The 20,004-nt window shown below is 35.9% G+C and overlaps 3 protein-coding genes across 3 annotated transcripts; 2 read left to right on the forward strand and 1 right to left on the reverse strand.

Annotated features, from left to right (window-relative positions):
- The first annotated feature begins 2,029 nt into the window (after positions 1 to 2,029).
- On the forward strand, positions 2,030 to 5,636 carry acta1b (actin alpha 1, skeletal muscle b). The gene is made up of 7 exons (XM_019114280.2): positions 2,030 to 2,184; positions 2,973 to 3,112; positions 3,223 to 3,547; positions 3,637 to 3,798; positions 4,636 to 4,827; positions 4,908 to 5,089; positions 5,176 to 5,636. Exons 2-7 carry the CDS (start codon positions 2,984 to 2,986, stop codon positions 5,317 to 5,319), a joined length of 1,134 nt encoding a protein of 377 aa, XP_018969825.1. The 5' UTR covers positions 2,030 to 2,184; positions 2,973 to 2,983; the 3' UTR covers positions 5,320 to 5,636.
- Positions 5,637 to 5,783: 147 nt separating this feature from the next.
- ccsapb (centriole, cilia and spindle-associated protein b) lies at positions 5,784 to 10,584 on the forward strand. Its single transcript, XM_042736122.1, has 5 exons — positions 5,784 to 6,306; positions 6,967 to 7,293; positions 8,182 to 8,283; positions 8,409 to 8,602; positions 9,616 to 10,584. The coding sequence occupies exons 2-5, from the start codon at positions 6,984 to 6,986 to the stop codon at positions 9,790 to 9,792; spliced, it is 783 nt and encodes a 260-aa protein (XP_042592056.1). The 5' UTR covers positions 5,784 to 6,306; positions 6,967 to 6,983; the 3' UTR covers positions 9,793 to 10,584.
- Positions 10,585 to 11,235: 651 nt separating this feature from the next.
- Positions 11,236 to 18,491, reverse strand: rab4a (RAB4a, member RAS oncogene family). The gene is made up of 8 exons (XM_042736898.1): positions 18,337 to 18,491; positions 17,825 to 17,905; positions 17,605 to 17,719; positions 15,898 to 15,960; positions 15,582 to 15,736; positions 14,618 to 14,713; positions 14,397 to 14,528; positions 11,236 to 12,502 (listed from the first exon to the last, which is right to left on the reverse strand). Exons 1-7 carry the CDS (start codon positions 18,350 to 18,352, stop codon positions 14,413 to 14,415), a joined length of 642 nt encoding a protein of 213 aa, XP_042592832.1. The 5' UTR covers positions 18,353 to 18,491; the 3' UTR covers positions 11,236 to 12,502; positions 14,397 to 14,412.
- Positions 18,492 to 20,004: the final 1,513 nt, after the last annotated feature.

Below are 20,004 nucleotides of genomic sequence, written 5' to 3' on the forward strand. Positions count from 1 at the left end.
AAATGTGCTTGGAAAAACAAAATAATTCGAATATCAACGTGCTTAATAATTATGCACGCAGTGTATTACTTGTAATAAAACATGTAAGTCCTTTATTAAGGAAAGGGTGATAATCAGTTTATTGAAGTGTACCAAAGGTAAACGGTAAACTGTTGCATTTGATTCACTGGGAACATTTACACAAGAATGATTTATGAAAACGTAAATTAATTTCATCTACACAAATTCTTTCTGCACAAGTAATATTTATAATGAAGTATTTTGTGAGGGTGATCACAGACACAGTGGTGCTTCTGTCGTTTCTTATCACCTTTGGTAATGACACAGATGTCAGTGAATCGTGCCTAGATCATAAACCACAAAGCTTTTACTGGGACGGATTCCAACTCCAGTGCCATTGTTATCTGTCAGTAATGAAGATACTGTTTTAGAAGGAGCACCTGTATGAACAGTTGTAAAATAAAAAAGGATAGATATAATTATCTCAGTTGTATTTGAGAACAGAGACTATAACAGAGATATTTTAATGTAACTTTTACTCAATATATATTTATATATATAAATCATTTGGATAAGTGGAAATCTATTCAGAACTTTAGAAAATTGTAATATTTAATGCGGTAACTTTTTAGGTTTCATGTTTGTGAAATGTATATGTTTGTCTGTTTATTTTCTATTGTTTTATCTGCACTCTTAATAAATAACACTGAAACACTGATTACTTTAAAACACTGCCCTGTCCACATCCCTGTCTTTGAGAACATAAATGATTTTAGTTGCCAAAAGAGGGTGCTGTTGACAGTTGAAAATAAATTACTAGCTATTTTGGAAACTTAGAGAGTGATGGTGATAGTTAAACCAAAGAGGTAAAAACTCTCAAACAGAACTGGATCTGCTATGGCAAAGTACTGTTAATGCAAGTGACTTACTGCTGTAATCTACAGTCTGTCTCAAATAGTTATGGTCATTACATTAGTATGAATTGTAATACACCTAAATCGTAAGGTGGTATGATAAATTGCTCTCACTGTGTCCCTCTCTTAACTGCAGAAACTGATTCACCAGCTCTGATAAAGCTGAAGCAGGGAGATTGTAGCTCCGACTGTTGTTTTGTTTGCTGAAGCAGTAAGCTGCTTACCCTCAGTAACTGGCTACAGGCTTCATTGACTCCCTCAGCTCAACATAAGCTCTAGGGCCAACTATGGCAGGATATCTGCTTGCACAGAGACGGGCCTCTTTTGAATGAAGTATGCAGAGCAGCCACACACCTCCCTGCACCGGAGGAAGAAAAAAAAAGGATCACAGTCAGCATTTTTTGTCTTGTTTTTCAGTAAAATATCTATTTAAAAAAAAAAACATTAAAACAAAATACATTTACTTGAGAAACAAATCAGCATATTAAAACTTTTTTTTCTTATTTTAAAACAAATATATTCAGAGAATAAAGACCATAGAGTTCAAAGAAAAAATACAAAAAAGATATATATAGATATAGATATATAACATACAAATCACAACAAATACATTAATTTAAAAATCTCACAAATACACATCTATCACGCTATCAATAAAACAAAATAAAAGCTTATATTAACACCATCCAATTCATTTGCTTGGAAAACTGACTGTAGCAGATTTGTAAACAGATGGTCCAAATGTTCCCAAGTGTCTAAAATAGAAAATGTCTACAAAAGATCAAACTGACCACAGTTCACTTATATTGACTTCGTTTCCCATTATTGCAACTGCTAACTATATGAGAATAATGCGATCAAATAGCCTATTGGCTCTGCACAAATCTCTAAACGTGCTATTTTACAACTGACAGAAATATACTACGAAGCACCATGTGGGAAAAGGCTAGTAGCAACATCAGTTCCGCCCCCACACCGTAAACAGCTCGCGCCGGGCCAGGAGTGATGGCTATCAAACCATAGAAGGACAGTCATGCTCACTAGGAACCAGTGGGGGACACGACGCTTCACTAGGAAGTCACCCCTCGCTTACCCTGCTAGAGCCTAATATGGTTGAAGGATGGGGAACACTCCTTCTGAACACACAGATAGCCTCGATAGTGCGCGTGGGGACAAACACGAAGAGTATATAAGGTTTTCATGGTCAGTCAGTCGAGACTGATCGGATCCATCAGCGGTTGTGTTCTGCACTGAGCTTCATCACAGAAAGGTAAGACAACTGCATTAGACCCAGGCGCTATTAGTGTAGTTAACGTGGACTAACAGAAAAACTTTTATTCAGTGTGTGGTAACTAACTTATTTTATTTGAAATCCACAAGATATAAATAATGAGTTTGCAATAAGTTATAAGATGACCTAGCAATGTTTTAATTAATTAATTCACTTATTCATTATAGTTGATTTGTATATTTTGAAATTGTCACTGGCAATATTGATATTTTGTATACTTAATGTGACAGCATTCAAGAACCATAAAACAAATGTGTACTTTTATAAAATAGTAGAACTGCTGTCACAGAGATATAGATTTATGTCAAAATGTTAACTTAAAATATTAATTTCTCAGTACAGGATTCATTGGTTGCAATATGCACATATTAATCTTTGTACGCTGTAAAAAAAAAAAAAAAAAAAATTCAACCAAACTTAATTCATTTTAAACTCGCTTAATTCAATTAATCTTTTTGCATAAAGCTGCACCCAATCTAATATTTATTAATGTTCAACTTGATCTCATTAGAAAACATAGCTACTTTACAAGGTAGTGATTGTGTATGAAGAATTGTAAGAATTGATATGATGTGATTCATACGGAAACATACGGTTTCTAGAAATAGAGCATGGCAGTCAACCCCTAAACCTAACCAACAGTGGGTGTAAGCAGATCGTACTAAAATGTGCGATTGAGATTGTAAGAATTCATAAAATTAGCCACCAGTTTTAACATGAAATAGTTAGAAACAGCCGTGACAGTGTGCTGATATGTTCCTGATTAGAATCCATCAAGATGTGTGACGACGACGAGACTACCGCCCTTGTGTGCGACAACGGTTCAGGCCTGGTCAAGGCTGGCTTTGCCGGAGATGACGCCCCCAGAGCTGTCTTTCCCTCCATCGTTGGTCGCCCCCGCCACCAGGTTTGTTCAGCTGCATTTTGCCCTTTGTAAATATCGTTCACATGGGTAATCTTAAGTTACTGCAACATTTAAATACTGTGACATTAAAAATACTCTCTTTCTTTTCCCAGGGTGTCATGGTGGGTATGGGTCAGAAGGACTCATATGTAGGAGATGAGGCTCAGAGCAAGAGGGGTATCCTCACTTTGAAGTACCCCATCGAGCACGGCATCATTACCAACTGGGACGATATGGAGAAGATCTGGCATCACACCTTCTACAACGAGCTCCGCGTCGCCCCTGAGGAGCACCCAACTCTGCTGACTGAGGCCCCTCTTAACCCCAAGGCTAACCGTGAGAAGATGACCCAGATCATGTTTGAGACCTTCAACGTCCCAGCCATGTATGTGGCCATTCAGGCTGTGCTGTCCCTGTACGCTTCTGGCCGTACCACTGGTGAGACAATTATTCTAAATTACAAATCATTTTATTGTATATAACAAAACATGCTGTTTTTTCTGACCTGTTTTTTCACTACATTTAAGGTATTGTGCTGGACTCTGGTGATGGTGTGTCCCACAATGTCCCCGTTTATGAGGGTTACGCTCTGCCCCATGCTATCATGCGTCTGGATCTGGCCGGTCGCGATCTGACTGACTACCTCATGAAGATCCTGACCGAGCGTGGTTATTCTTTCGTCACAACTGGTGAGAAATTTCTGTCATTTCTGTCTTGTTTTCTTCTGTTTATCACAACAAATCAGATTTTTTTTAGACTAATATTTGTTTAATTTATTTAGGGATACACAATATTTCAGTAACTTAATGGTTATATTGGCCAAAATGTTTTACATGTATTGTATCAGTTGATGTTAAAAATACATTTGGGGTCAGTGAGACTTTTATTTGAAAGAAACAAAAATAGTTTTATTCAGCAAGGATGCATTCAACTGATCAAACACAATTGATCAAGTGGATGTAAAGACATTTAAAATGTTACAAAAGACTTCTATTTCAAATAAAGGCTGTTCTTTTGAATTTTTTAATTTGTATAATATTGGATAATTGTGCATGCTCAGTTCCCCTATTTTTTTTTTTTTTTTTTTTTTTTAAAGATTACCTTTAGCATCTAACACAAATCTTTAGTGACTTCATAATGCTCATAAATGTAATTTTTAGCAAATCTAAAAATCTATATTAATTTTTCATACTGTATGGTGGATTTATCCCCAAATTAACTTAATTTTAAATAACTGATTTTAGTTGGTTTTATTTTAAAAATTTTTTTAGAGTTTTAATACAAGCCTTTTATCCATTACCATCAGTAATATAACATTTTCATGATATTATTATCACAGGCTTGTCCGTATTGGATTTTATTATGCTACATCTATTTGTTATTTGTTCTACATTTACATTTATGCATTTAGCAGACGCTTTTATCCAAAGCGACTTACAGTGCATTCAGGCTATACATTTTTTTTTTTTTTAGTTCTGTTGTTAGTATGTTAGAAACAACTGACTTAATTAAAACTCTGTTTATAGCCGAGCGTGAGATTGTCCGTGACATCAAGGAGAAGCTGTGCTATGTGGCTCTGGACTTTGAGAACGAGATGGCCACTGCCGCCTCTTCCTCTTCCCTGGAGAAGAGCTACGAGTTGCCCGACGGCCAGGTCATCACCATTGGTAACGAGCGTTTCCGTTGCCCAGAGACCCTCTTCCAGCCTTCTTTCATTGGTGCGTAAAGACAACGCTATTCAAAAATGCTGCATTTTCCATACAGATTTTGGTTTTATTAATAAGGTGTTTCTAAACAGGTATGGAGTCTGCTGGAATCCATGAGACCGCCTACAACAGCATCATGAAGTGTGACATTGACATCAGGAAGGACCTGTATGCCAACAATGTCTTGTCAGGTGGTACCACCATGTACCCAGGTATTGCTGACCGTATGCAGAAGGAGATCACTGCTCTGGCCCCCAGCACAATGAAGATCAAGGTAATGCATCTGTGGTTATCCTTTAACATAGTCTCGTTCCCAACAACGCATCACTTACCTGTTCCTCTGTCTCCTTATTCTGACAGATCATTGCCCCACCTGAGCGTAAATACTCCGTATGGATCGGTGGCTCCATCTTGGCTTCCCTGTCCACCTTCCAGCAGATGTGGATCACCAAGCAGGAATACGATGAGGCAGGCCCCAGCATTGTCCACCGCAAGTGCTTCTAAATCTATCATCTGCATCTACTGCTGTGGAATATGCAATAATGGAGAATACATTCATCGTTATGGGACAGCTTTGCTACAGATTTATTTTGTACCCATGTGGTACTCGATGAACATACCCTGGATTACCAAGCAGGAGCACGAAGAGGCAGGCCCCAGCATTGTTCAAACAGACACAATCAAGATTCAGAAGACCAGTATACCATGTTATCTATCACAAGACTGTAATCTGTACATAAATAGTCTTAATTTATTAAAGTCCATTATTTGGTATTTGGTTTTTGAGCCATGTTTGTGTTAATAAATTGTTTGACTTGAAACTGCTGACTTCTTAGTGATCTTAGTGGAGACTGCTTAGTGAAAATTCAAGTCATCAAATGGTCTCACATGGTCTTTCAACCCTTCTAATATTCCTGAAAACAGCGAAAGCTGACCTCCGTCTGACTTCACTGCAATGCACTACATTTGCTTCTGGGAAAACCAGGGTGGGATCCTGATCAACTGAATAGAATAAATAATGGAACTATAATAATAATAATAATAATAATAATAATAATAATAACAACAATTTATATCAAAAAGTCAAAGGTGACTCTTTGAGGCGGTTTTAAACAAATAACTAATTTCAGATTAGTGAAAACGGGTTTTGGTCAGATCTGGTTTAACCATGTGAGTGGCTGAAAAGCAGTGATGGGGAGTAACTAGTTGCATGTAACAAAATTACATAATTGAATTACAAAATAAATGTAACTCAGTAAACCCTACTATGCAAATAAGCAATATTGCAAAAAGCACTATCAGAACCATAGATAGATAGATAGATGTCTCTTTGGGGATGTGACAACACCTGTTGATGTCCTCTCGTGATTTCTAGCGCCTTCACCACAGGGCGGAGCTACAACCGTGTTTTACAAAGCAAGCTTGACGTCTGCAGACAACAAGCGCCATTTGTTTACCTTCTCAGCTCTCATTCTCGCTTAAAACAATACGGTAAGTTAATACATTATCAAAAAAACGCCTCAGATTAGTGTTGACAGGTGTTTATGCGCGAATCAACATTCAACTTGCCTCCGCTCGCTGCTGTCACGTGATCATTCGCTGTAGATATAGTCGACGCTGAAATGCAGTGTTAACGTCAACGTAAACTACGATAGCCCGCGCTGTTTGATTAACTTCAGGCAGTCCTTATACCAAACGCAGATGTTTAACGTTGACTACTCACAGTATAAAGCTCTTTCGTTCTCTGTTCAGGATATTGTCGATGGCAACACATTATATGTGATACGTATAATAATTTACTGATGTCTTTCTCTTATTCGTGTGTTTTAGATTAGTGAACTGTATTAGTTAAGTCCACAATTATGTTTAGTGTCGCCTAATAAGCAAAAGCATTAAGAGGTACAGAGAGCTCCGAGATGACGCCATGGTTTAAGTAGGCGTGTATATGAAGGGGGCGTGTCGATGGAGCGCTATTCACAGCTGGCCAGCGATTGGCTGTCACTTGCATATTAGAATTCTGTTGCCATAGTGATTTGGTTTAAATGTCTGGCGCGGGAGGTGGGCTGGTTCGGAATATACACGGAATTGCATAATTCAGTTACAGTCGGCTACTTCGCTATATAATGTACAATTTCTCTATTTTTTCTGCAGTCGAACGATAGTGAAATATGGTGACGAAGCGAATTAGGTCCGAATACATGAAGAAATTTAAGGATCCGAAATGGGACACTTATGCAAAATGTTATGAGGATTTGCTGAAGTACAGACTGTCGAGACGGCTGTTGGAGCAAGCGCACAACCCCTGGTTTTGGGGAGAATGGGGGAGCGAGACAGGTTCCAGTGGTAAATCTACTCCTCTAAGTCGGAATAAAGTCGAACCTGAGAGGCTCCATGATGAGAAACCAGAAAGATCTGCATGTGTGACACCAGAACCTGAACCAGAACCAGAACCACAGGCAGAAGACACTGCAGACACCAGTAAGTCCTAAACTACAGGCTGTCATCTTCTATTGTTTGTCTTTTATATTATATCTTTTATAAGATAGTTTGTATTCTAGTGATGTTATTGTGAACTAAAGTTCTCAGTTTTCGTTAATGGAAATAAATCTGAATAAATAATAATCTAAAATACAAGTTTTAGAACAAAACCTGAATGAAAATTGTCTCAGTAACGTTAACTGAAAAGGTTACTGATTTCAGTAATTAACTGAAACTAAATTTAAATCTTAAAAGAAATATATATTAAAAATAATAAAATTGACAATAACAAAATAACTCAAATTTAAGCTAAAATAAAATCTGATAATATAAAATTAATATTTTGTCTAATATATATATATACACATATATTAGATTGCATTTAGTGTGAACTTGCCCATAGGCCTGGGCCTATTTGTGTAGACATTCAATTAAAACATGTATGATATATATATATGTTTATAATTAAAATATATATATTTACTTGCACTGACATTAAAAAAAAATCTTTGTGAATTTCTGTTTTTCATTTAACTTTAATATTTATAGTAGTAATAATAATATGATGTTTTTTATTGATTTTGCAGCTATAGTGTATATATATTTACTTGCACTGACATTGTATTGACTTTTGCTGGCTTCAAGGATGAGCGAGTGCAAGTCACATTCCCTCCTGTGCTTAATATTTATAGTAGTAATAATAATATGATGTTTTTTATTGATTTTGCAGCTATAGTGTCATAAACACTTATTTGAACACTGGCACAATTTAGCATAGTTTGGCAAAGCATAAAGATACAGTAAATTGTGGTACATAATGAAAACTATTGTATTAAAACACTATTCAAAATGTCAAATTCCATGCATATCTCTATCTTTTTTCAACAGAGCGTGTTACCAGAGTAGCTGAGCAAAGTCATCAAGAGCGGGAGGAAGAAAGAGGGCCTGTTCATCAGGGGTTGTCGCTAAGCTTGCGCGGGGGTGCTGACAGTGCGTGGCGGCCGAGCAATGAGCCCTGACCCTCGTCACAGTGATTAGGTGAGGGAGGTAGTAAGGGGCGGGTGGAAGAAAGAGCCAGCAGAGTGTTGCCCTTGACACTCTGTCATCTTTTTGAGTGCATTTTCTGAAAGAAAAGAGCAAACTCCGCTCCTCACACAAGCATACAAGGTCAAAAGTCAAGCCTCATGCCACCAAAGACCCTGAAAAAGAGAACCGGCACCCTTTTGCCCTGTATGGTGCAGGAGAGAGGCAGACAGATATGGCTTCCAAGAAAACCCATAATGTTGGACCTGCAGCATCAACTGCAGAGGTGAGGATCCTTTCAGGAAGCACACCATATCATAAGAGAGCATTGACCATTGACCAAAAATAGTAATATAATAAAAACTATTACAGTTTGGTTAACTTAAATAGTCAATTTAGATAGAGATGAACTGTACTTGAGGTATTTGGCCCTGTCTGTCGACACTGGTGTCTCGGCATTTTGGTCATACAACTGATCCCGTCATATTTAGATAGAGATGAACAATTACTTACATAGTTTCGAAAATGAAAATTCTGTCATTATATTACTATTATTTTAAAGGAATGTCTTTGAAAGTCAATGTGGTTCAGTCTTGTTTTGCAAGTAAATGATGACAGAATAATTTTTTTTGTGTGAAATATTCCTTTAAAGGGATAGTTCACACACACACACACACTCACACACAAAAAAAATTATTTCACACACACACACACACTCACACACAAAAAAAATTCTGTCATTAATTCTCACTCTAATGTTGTTCCAAACCCATAAGACCTTTGTTCATCTTCGGAACACAAATTAAGATATTTTTGATGATATCAGAGAGCATTGGACCTGCATCCTGCAGAGGTGCATCTTTGGTATGAGAGGGAATTATGATGTTCAAGGCCCAGAAAGGTAGTAAGGACATCATTAAAATAGTTCATGTGACTTCACTGTTACAAGAATCATTTTTGTAAGCAAAGAAAACAAAAATAATGACTTTATGCAACAATTTATTCTCCTTCATGTCAATATTTGATGTGCCTGTCAAATTATGCACTTGAACAATCTTCTTACTACCTTTCTGGGCCTTGAACATGGTAGTTGTGCTGCTGTCTATGCCGGGTCAGAAAGCTCTCGGATTTCATCCAAAATATCTTCATTTGTGTTCTGAAGATGAGCGAAGTTCTTACAGGTTTGGAACGACATGAAGCTGAGTAATAATTACTGTCAGAATTTTCACATTTGGGTGAATTATCCCTTTTAAATACTCATTTGTTTATCGTTATTCATGCAGTGTTTGTTCTGTCTAGATCCATGAGTCAGCGTTACGAGCAAAAACCAGACGGGAGATGGAAAAACAGATGAAGAGATCTGACAAACAAAGAGCCAGATCTGCTGACTTCGAAAAGAACAGAAATAAGATCGTCCCTGATTTCAACCCCTGGATGACGGAGTACATGCGCTGCTTTTCAGCTCGTTCTCGGTAGTACTGCTTTCTGAAATCCTTTGAAAATGTCAGTGACTATCTAAACCTCTCAGGCTAAACAACCCAAAACACTTCACATGATGACTGGCGCATCTGTTCAGCTCACTTCCCGTCTTCAAGAATATGGGTCACAATGAATTAAACAGATTAATAACTCAAGGTTTTTTAGGGCTTTATTTACACCATGGATATGTTGCATTTACTGGTACATATCAAACATGAGAACACAATCCATTGATGCTGCAGGGCAAATTGCCAAACAATCACATGCCTTGTTGCATGATTTTTATAGGTCATATAGATTTATAGGCCATGAGATTTACCAGTGTCTCTTTACACTCTTAGCTGTCAGACAATTATAGACATATAATGTGAAGTATTGTAATGTTGTGTATTATCTACATTGTGTTAATAGTTAGGTTTAATGTAAAGAAATCTGTTTTGTACTTTACAGAAATCATTTGCGCCAACATGGGTCTTTGTAAAGTGTTAATTAATCAACACTTACTCTCACACTGGCAGTTGATCTGCTATATTAATATCTGCTTTCTTTGAGAGGTATTATATAAAAAGTAAAAAGTCACTGTTATCTGAAGCATGAAACTCACAGCAATATGACAAATAATTTTTGAATGAGATCAATTCCAGCTGTTTATCATTAAGCATAACTTTCATTCAGTGTGATGTTATTTATTTTTTAGTAGCACTCAGGTATTTCTTGTTGTATTTTATGTAATTTATTATTGAGAAATAATGATATTGGGATATTTGTAGACTTTATGTAAGGGTATTGTTCAGCACCTCTGAACAAATGTACAGGTATTTTTTCCCCACATATCTTCATAGTGATTTATGGCATGTACAATGAGAATAGTGTTGATTTTAGCATAAGAATAATGAAGCCATGATGTATATGAGCTACATTAATATGATGAATATCCATTCCACTGTTATGGAAGCCGTTTTGAAGGGTATTAAAATGTAAGTGTTTAGATTACTGCCAGTGAAAGTGAGATGTGTTTATATGAGATAAGAGTTTTTCTAAAAACTTTCTTTATGAGGACTTAGTCTGGTAATAATGGTGTCAGTTTTCAGTCTTGACGTTTTTAACAGGTTGCTGGTAATTGTGTTACAGTAAAATAAAACAAAAAAAAATTCATAAGTGTATTATGGCTATAAAAGTAGTTCTCTTGTTTGTAGGTAAGGATAGTTTGTTCACAGGTTTGCTGCAGTAAAATATGAAACTGTCCTCACTAATGTACAAGGCCAATTTTTATATTGCCAACTTATTATAGCATGCTGTTTTTGGACATCAGGATTCTGCAAGCTTGCCAAGACCTCATCCATGTGTCAGATGCATGCAGCAGTTTAAATGTCTAGCAATGCCCCCCTTATTCACTTTAACTGAATTATTTTTATTAATTGTTCTTTGATTTATTTTTTAAAGAAATTGTTGCATTTCCATGAAGAAAGCTGTCTAGAAAGTTTTACACAAATTACATTGATTTTACAAACACTGTTTTACATTCAGCAACTAAATTGTACATTTGGTTAGGTTTTGAATCAGACCTTAATTCTTTATATCAGTGCTACAGATTTATTTTTATATTTTATTTTTAGATCAATGTAAAGTGTAGACACAAGGTAAATGAAAAATGAATAACCAACTACCATTTAGTGCATTGTTAAACATGACTATTGGCAATCTGTCCCATTTTTACAAACATAAAATCTTGATATAAAGACATAATGACAAGCATTTTGAAGCAAGGCCCACAATTATTTATGATTAATTTTGGGTGCAAGCTTATTTGAGATATGTCCATTTAAAATGTATAAGAAGAACAGGGGACAAGTAGAGAAAAATAAGAAAATAGTTTACAAAAAAAAGCAATCTATTTTCGAAAAACAAAGAAATTAGTTCAAACACATCAGTGTCATTCCAACAGACATCTAAAAATGGGACCGCAGCACAAAAATGCTTTTCAATAAATACAGAGCATGTAACACTGATTTTGAAGCTGTTCATACTGACAATGTATTACAGTGCGATATGAAGGTAAGTGTGTGCTGGCCCTTAAATTTTTCACTTTGAATGTAAATTAATTATAATACAAACACAAAGCCTTCTTGACATAAATGTCAAAAACCTCTTTTTATGAAATACTCTAGCATCCTTTCCTAAAACATACTAAGCAAAAAATAGAAGACTTGGAGAAAAAAAAAAAAAAAAGCAAACAACATGCTAGCAAGATAAATTGCGATAAACTCCATTGATAAGATTTACAGGCGCATGCCACTGAGCAGCGATGCAGTATGCTTAAGCTATATATACAGTATGCTGTATATAGTCATTTATGAATATGTAGTAGTACTGCAACCATGAAACATGCTCCACGGTGATGATAATAGAAACTCTTTTCTACACAACATCTACATATGGAAGAGAGAATAGACGGGGCGAGTGCTCAGTGCAGTATTCTTAGGGTCAAGGTCTTTTAGCTACCCTCAGTGTTTTGGGTACCACAGATGTCTTGGCTTGGGCCCGAGGGGGAAAGTAAACATTTTTCTGGAGACTTCTGGAGCACAGGGGGTCCCTCGGCATGTCAGAACAGAAGTAAAAGTAAGGTGAGGGAAACAGTCACTCCAACACGATGAGCCATAGTCAAACTCTCCCCTAATGTCCTCCTCCTCGTGTTCACAAAACCTGCCTTGGCCAAAGGACACAGAAAGAGTGCAGGTAATTATATAGATGGTCTTTTTCTTCCTGTCTACAAACTGAAGGAGCAGCTTCAAGACACCTTGAATCTCTATTTCTAGCTCACATTCCTAATAAGGCTCCTCAGAAACTTTGGAAAGCATTTGGGAGGATCTGGAGTTAATTATATCCACTTCCCTGACACTGTCTCTCATGTGACATTTGACTGATAAGAGGGTGAAGGGGTTGAAGGACTTGTTTGTCCTCATGAGGAGATGGAAGAAGGTGAAACATTAAGACATTTGTATGTGTGTATGAGTCCTGGTGCTGCGTCACCGTCACTTGGCATGCAGAAGCAAACTTGAGCAGCATTTGGTGGGTGTCAGTGACAAAAATAGCACCTCTTCTTGAAGAGATCTCCTCCCAGCTATAGGGCATGCCAAATACAGCAGAGATGCTGTGGGGTATCCTTTTACAGACAATTTATGAAAACACTTTGACTAAAGCTAAAATTATGTGTCATGAAGTATTTTGGGATCACTTTACAATACAGTTCAGTTCATTACCATTAGATAGTACATTTGGAAACAACATTTTTTTAAAGCGTTTAATAATCTAGGTTCATTTATGAATATATAAATTTGTATACAACCTTAAATCAGTATACGTACTGTTAAAACACTTGGGGTTGGTAATATTTTTGAAAAAAGTATCTTATACGGACCAATGCTGCATTTATTTTATAAAAAAAGACAATAAAAACAGTGATATTATTTTTAATATTAAGTTTTCTATTTTAATATATTTTAAAATATTATTTATTCCTGTGATGGCAGAGCTGAATTCTCAGCATCATTACCCCAGTCTTCAAAGTCACATGGTCTTTCAGGAATCATTCTAATAGGTTGATTTGCTGCTCAAGAAACATTTCTTATAATTATCAATGTTGAAAATGGTTTGTAGCTTCTGAATGGTAATTTATGTAGAAATCAACGTGAATCAAGATTAGTAAATGCTGTAAAAGTACTGCATTTGTTAACATAAAAAAAACTCATTATAAACCTAATTTCATTTTTTACCATGAAAAGGGAAACCAACAACATCCGTTTGCAGAGCAAAAGGGTAAACTAGTAGTGAGCAGAAATGAATGCAAAATAATTAGAATTTTTGAGAAATTGGGCCTCATTCAAGAAACACTGTGTAATGCATCTGTGTAATGTCTCATTCAATTCAGTGCAACTATATCTACATAAAAAATGGTTTACAAATGATTACCACATAAATATGTTATGTTCGTATTTTCAGACCCATTGTTTTGCATTCTTTTTTATATCACCTTAGATTCTTGCATTAACATTTAAGTGACTCAATGTTTGAAAAATGCATTCATTTAAGAAATGAAAACAGTGAGGGAAAAAGTGAGAGAAAAAAATGAAAATTCCAGCTAAAGACTAAAAGTTTCATATATGATTCAATTATTTAAAAAAAACAACAAGGACACTGAAGAGAAAAAAAGCACTACCACACTGAACAAGACACTTAAATCTAATATGCAGGAATTGATGTTCTGAGAAATGTGAACAACTGTGTCTGATTAAATCTGAATGCAGCACAGCTATTTTTAGTGGATGTTGCCGTTGTGAGAGGTACAGAGCGCCAGTGGAGGAGGAACAGCACTCTACAACCCTCATGCATTCACACTGTCACACTCATGTCAGAGCGATTTAGATATCAAATTTATAGTATTAGCAAAAATTAGAAAATTAGTATCAAAGAATAAACATACTGTACTGTAAATGATTGCACATCACAATGATAAAAAAAGTACTGAACCTCTCAGAACAGCTTCTAATATTAAAACCTGTGAAAGCACGCAGAGAGAGGAAGTGAACCCTGTGGACCTTCACCTGGTCGGGATCTGTGTTAACAGCCACAGTCCTGCACGCTCTCTGCTTGAGCCCGTCTGGGAGAACGCAGCTGCCGCAACGCTGCATCTCCGTACTGGATTCCTGAACCCATCCGCTCCGGGTCCAGCTCACCTACACAACCAAATGACAAGCACAGCAGCTTGATTCAAATGTTTTTGCAAGCTTACAAGTAACAGCACAAGGCGCTGGTATTTTTGTACCTGACTCTATTTTGTTTAGGATTTTTCGAGCACACTGGACAAAAGCTTCCTCCACGTTCTCCCCTGTTAGAGCACTGGTCTCCAAAAACATGAGCTCTGAAAACAAAGATATAAACAAATCCGTTTGTTTTGTTTAATAATACTCACTGAAATTTTTTTTTTGAAGATTGTGAATATATTCCATAATAGTGTTTATTTAGAATTATTTATATATTATTATATATAGTATTTAGTAATATTTTGATGTGGACTTTATTTTCATATTTTCAAATTTTAATTTTTGTTATGTGCTTTTGTGAGTTTTTTTTATTATTATTTCTATTTAGATTTAATTTATTTATATTTGGCTTTAGTCCTTTTAGTACTTCTACCTAGTGTATTTTATTAAATTTAGTTGCTATTGCAAAACTTCCAAATATATCCTTTTCATTTCATATTTATATTTTATTTTAGCTTTATGTACATTAATGCAAATAATTTTTAATCATTTTAGTTAACAATAACACCAAAGATCTATAAGCAAACAGTATATCCACAATAGTAACGCACCAATAAGCAATCACTCTTTAGCCTCAGAAAAAGCCCTTGTGATCTGAATGCAGTTGTGGGTCTTTACTGGTTCATGTTTGTGTTATTAATACTATCCTGTAGTGACCTCTTGTGGTACAATCACAATATGAAAGCAGATATATTGTCCAGTACATAATTTTGAGCTATAAACATGCTTAAGAGGATATAATGAATAGAGGACATTTATTTTAGCCAAAAGCAAGGGTTTGAAGTTAAAAACATCTTGATGAATTTATTACAAACATACAGCTTTCCCCCTTACTAGATATTTATTGATGGACTGTGGTCATGTGGATTTTTGTGATGTTATTATCAGCCGTTTGAAAGCAATTGGGTGCCTCTATAATTCAGTATAATTGTTAGCAGCCGGGAACTGCTTGTCTGAAATACGCACCATTCTCTTGAGCGAAGCGTGAAGCCTCCAGAAAGGTGACTTCACGGTCAGCATCCAGATCTTTCTTATTTCCACACAGTATGATCACGATGTTCTGGCTGGCCAGCATGCGGGCATCTGTCAGCCAGTTGGTCAGAGCGTTGTATGTTTCTCGACTAACATCCGAAGACAGAAAGCATGAGAAATCAACACACTTAAGGATCTATAAATGCATGTCATAGTATAGCTCTAGGTAAACATTCAGAAATATATGAATATCTGGAAAAAAAAAAAATTATAATAATAATATTATGTAGAGGCACTGGATATACATTACCTAGTGATGTCATACACGAGAAGAGCCCCTGCTGCCCCTCTGTAATAGCTGCGTGTCACAGACCTGAGGAGAACAAACATTAAACCTCTGTGACATCTGTAAAAGTTTGAGATAAGAGATGGTCAAATCTAGTGATAAAAATATTATGTAGCATAAAAGATCTCACGAGAACGGTCTTCTTTTTTAGTTTTATTTTACATGCATCGTTGATGAGTAAATATTATGTGAAATAAATGCTTGCATAAAGGCTGAATTGCCATTCACAAACACATTTAACTTCAAGCAGAATAATCAATGAGAACAGGGTGAGATCTGTTTTTCTTCTGCAATTCATTACATTGTGAAAGTACTAGAATGAACAAAGCGAATGCAAATGTTTAAATAAGTGCTAAAACACTGACGTCCAAATGACGTTACTGACATTAAATAGTACTCTGGATAGTATACTGGGATTATATCATCAATCAGCCACCCTGCCGTCTAGATAACCTCACTAGGCGCTGCAAAATCAATATCAATTGACCGCTAGTCTAATCATATCTGCTCACAATAGCAGGACTGTATGGCTCAGACATCCTTCAACATTAGCCGGACTGACACATTTCTGTTCAAGCTACTGCATGTTTTCCTGAGCGTCTACAACATATTATCTGCTATGAGGTATTAGGCCTCATAATTCTGAAATAAACATGCAAGACAATGTTTTAATGCACATTATTGTGTAATAGAATAAGCTGCAGCAGCAAACAGAACAGTGGCAAAAGCTCTTCTCAGTGCTGTTTGAACAAGAGACTAATTGTGTAATATTTAGCTTCAAGCGATCTTGTGATTTTTTTAATATATATAATTATGTAACTGCAACGAAAAACAAACTGTTTTCACTTTACCAATGAAAAAAAATAGCTTTCTCTCCGGGGCGTTGTGCACAGTGTTGTCATTGTTAACTAAAGCTATTATTATTATTATATTATTAAAAGCTATGAATATTATATAAAAGATAAAAACAAATTAAATATGTATAAAACTAAAAATTAATAAATCCAAGCAAGATAAAGCATTACAATTTCTAAAACTAAAATTGAAAATATAAAAATATAAAATAAAATTGATAAAAACTAATAGAAATTAAAATAGCAGACAACAAATTTACTAAAACTTAAAATTAAATCTATATTTGAAAAAATAAAGTTTTAAAGTTTTTTTTTTTTGTATATTTTTACATAATTTATCATTTTTAAAAGGAGGACCAGTGGCACATTTGGCTCAATTTGTACCCTGTGCAAGTAAAGACAAGATTAAAGAAAAAAAAAACATAGTTTTTTAATCTTTTTAATAAGTCTCAAACACGCTATGTATAAACACGCAAAAAACCTACATACACAAAAGGTGGTTTGTGTGACATCAGCATATTTTCATTTTAAATGCGCTGAGGCTATCTTGGCTCTAAGCAAGCTGTGGGCAAATGTTCAATGCAAATTAAGTGCATGTTGATAGCGCTGACAAATGAATCTGTGCACGGTACTATAAACTCCTACATGCAATCTGGACTTGAATCACTCCCTCCCCTAAATGCTCCACCATCTGACTGCCTGAGAACAAATCTGGAAATTATCATCATAAGCCTACTCTCACAATGGTCCTTTTATAGACAAGGCCAATCTAGGAGTGAAACAGTTTTAGAAATATGACACAGCCGTATGAACACACCTGAAACGCTCCTGTCCTGCTGTATCCCAGATCTGGAGCTTGACAAACTTATTGACCACACTGATTATCTTCGAGCCGAATTCAACCCCGATAGTGTGATTCGAGTCATCTTTGACTAGAAGAACCAGGGAAAATACATCAGCAACAGAACGATGACTGTCATTTCATAGATTTGTTTTGTTTTGTTTGTTTTATGATAAGATAACAGAAACCAACATACATCTTTTTTCTATAAACTGATGAAGCAGACAGGATTTTCCAGTTCCTGCATTTCCGATTACAAGAAACTTAAACAGGAAATCTAAAGGGGAGGAAAACAAAAACAATAAAGATGTTTTGTCAAAAGCTGCATAGGATTCTCATAATAATAGGATAGTATAGGAATGTTACAATATCAAAACATGAATCAGACTATATGTTATTGACACTGGTCATAATCTAATGTAGACATTAAAGAGGTTTGTCATCAAGTTATATACAAATAAATAACGGTCTTTTTTAACATCATTGTAGTCATCACGTACTGGTTTAATTGACTAATTAAAGATTAATGAACACTTCTGTGAATGGCGTCGACAGAACATATGGCAGACAGATAGCTGCTGCCTAGCTGGCACTGAACAGGGCTTGTAAACAAATACTGTGATGAATGTGCTCGGGACACCTGCTAAAATTCATGCTATGCTGCCGATAAGAAGTGTGGCACGAGAAAAGGAAAATTAGTCACCCTACCGTATGTCTCTGACATGACTGGCGCTGTGCTACTAGCCTGTTTATACCGTGTTTTCCACCCTCAAGGCAATCAACAACGATATCAAATAAAGGGAAATCCCTTAGAGGGTTTCGCGCATCCTAGTCGGAAGTTTGTGGAGCAGCTACTTCCTGTTTAGATTTTCAAAATAAAGGTCAAGAATTCTTTGCAAAATGACAGAAAAATGCACGATTTTTCTAAAAGTAAATAAAATTAAAATAAACTAAACTAAAATTAAAGCATGAAAGTGAAACTATGTGTTTTATTCCCGGTCGTGTGAGTTTTTATTTGTTTTGTTTTTTTAGATTTATGTTTTGGTGTATTTGACAGAAATGTATGTACATCTAAATGTTAAAAATGTATTTTTTTGCAATTTATATTATAACTAATTATTTTATATATTATTTAGATCTGTTTTACTCCAAGTGCTTTCAAGTAACCACTAGGGGGTGGTAGTTAGTTATATGTACGAGTTGAATCTGTTCTGAACAAACACACTAATTCATGATAATTTAAAGCACATTTTACAGGGCTGATCTCTTTGTACCTTTCACCACTAATAAATTATATATATATATATTTTTATAAACAAAAAACTAAAATTATATTTTTGTTTTTATATCCACAATTTATGATTGTAAGTGTACAGTGCCTATAGAAAGTCTTCATAACCCTTCATTTTTTCACATTTTGTTAAGTTGCATTATGTTAAACTGCTTTAAATTACACCACATGAATTTCCCACATGAATCTACACCCCACTCACCATAATGGCACTACTGTACTTTGCAAATTTACATTGCACAAGTCTTCATGCCCTTAACTGCTGCTGCTACCATGCTTCACTGTTGGGATGGTATTATGCAGGTGATAAGTGGTGCTTGGTTTTCCTGAGACATGAATAAGGAATTGAGGTTCATCAGGAATCGAACATGAAAGGAATTGTTTGTCACATGCAATTACTATTACCCACCTTGTTAAAATCCACTTTGTAGTCATTTATCATGCCCCAGGTCACTTCCTTCACCCTCTCAGGTTTCAGCACTGGACACATTATGTATTGCTACTGACACTCTTTGCTCCAAGCATTTTGCTTGGACAACTTTTGCGCACTTTCATCCAGACCAGCATGCACCACCCCCTCTGCCCCCTAGCTGTCCAATGTTCTCCATGCACATCGCTCTAAACTCAGGGCTGCAGAAAGGAAATGGCGCAAATCAAAAAGCTCTACCGACCTCAGTGAATGTCTTTACTGCTAAAATGACATACTACCACAACAAAATTAACAACTGTTCTGACTCTCTCACATTTTTCAAAACTTTCACTTCTCTTCTCTGTCCTCCTCCCCCTCCTCCGTCATCAACTCTTACAGCTGATGACTTTGCAATTTTCTTCAAAAATAAGACATGAACCATCAGTGACCAATTCCCCACACTGCAAACTGATGATAACTTCATAACGACTAATACACACTCTCTCTCTCCTCCTTCTCTCCACTCTCGGAGATGGACATTTCCAAACTTATCCTTTCCAGTCGTCCTACTTCTAGTCCACTTGATCCTATCCCCACACACCTCCTTCAGGCAATTTCTTCTTCAGTCATACCTTCGCTTACTCACATTATCAACACCTCTCTTCACACTGGTACA

This window comes from Cyprinus carpio, chromosome B13 (assembly GCF_018340385.1).
Source record: "Cyprinus carpio isolate SPL01 chromosome B13, ASM1834038v1, whole genome shotgun sequence".
NCBI lineage: Eukaryota > Metazoa > Chordata > Actinopteri > Cypriniformes > Cyprinidae > Cyprinus > Cyprinus carpio.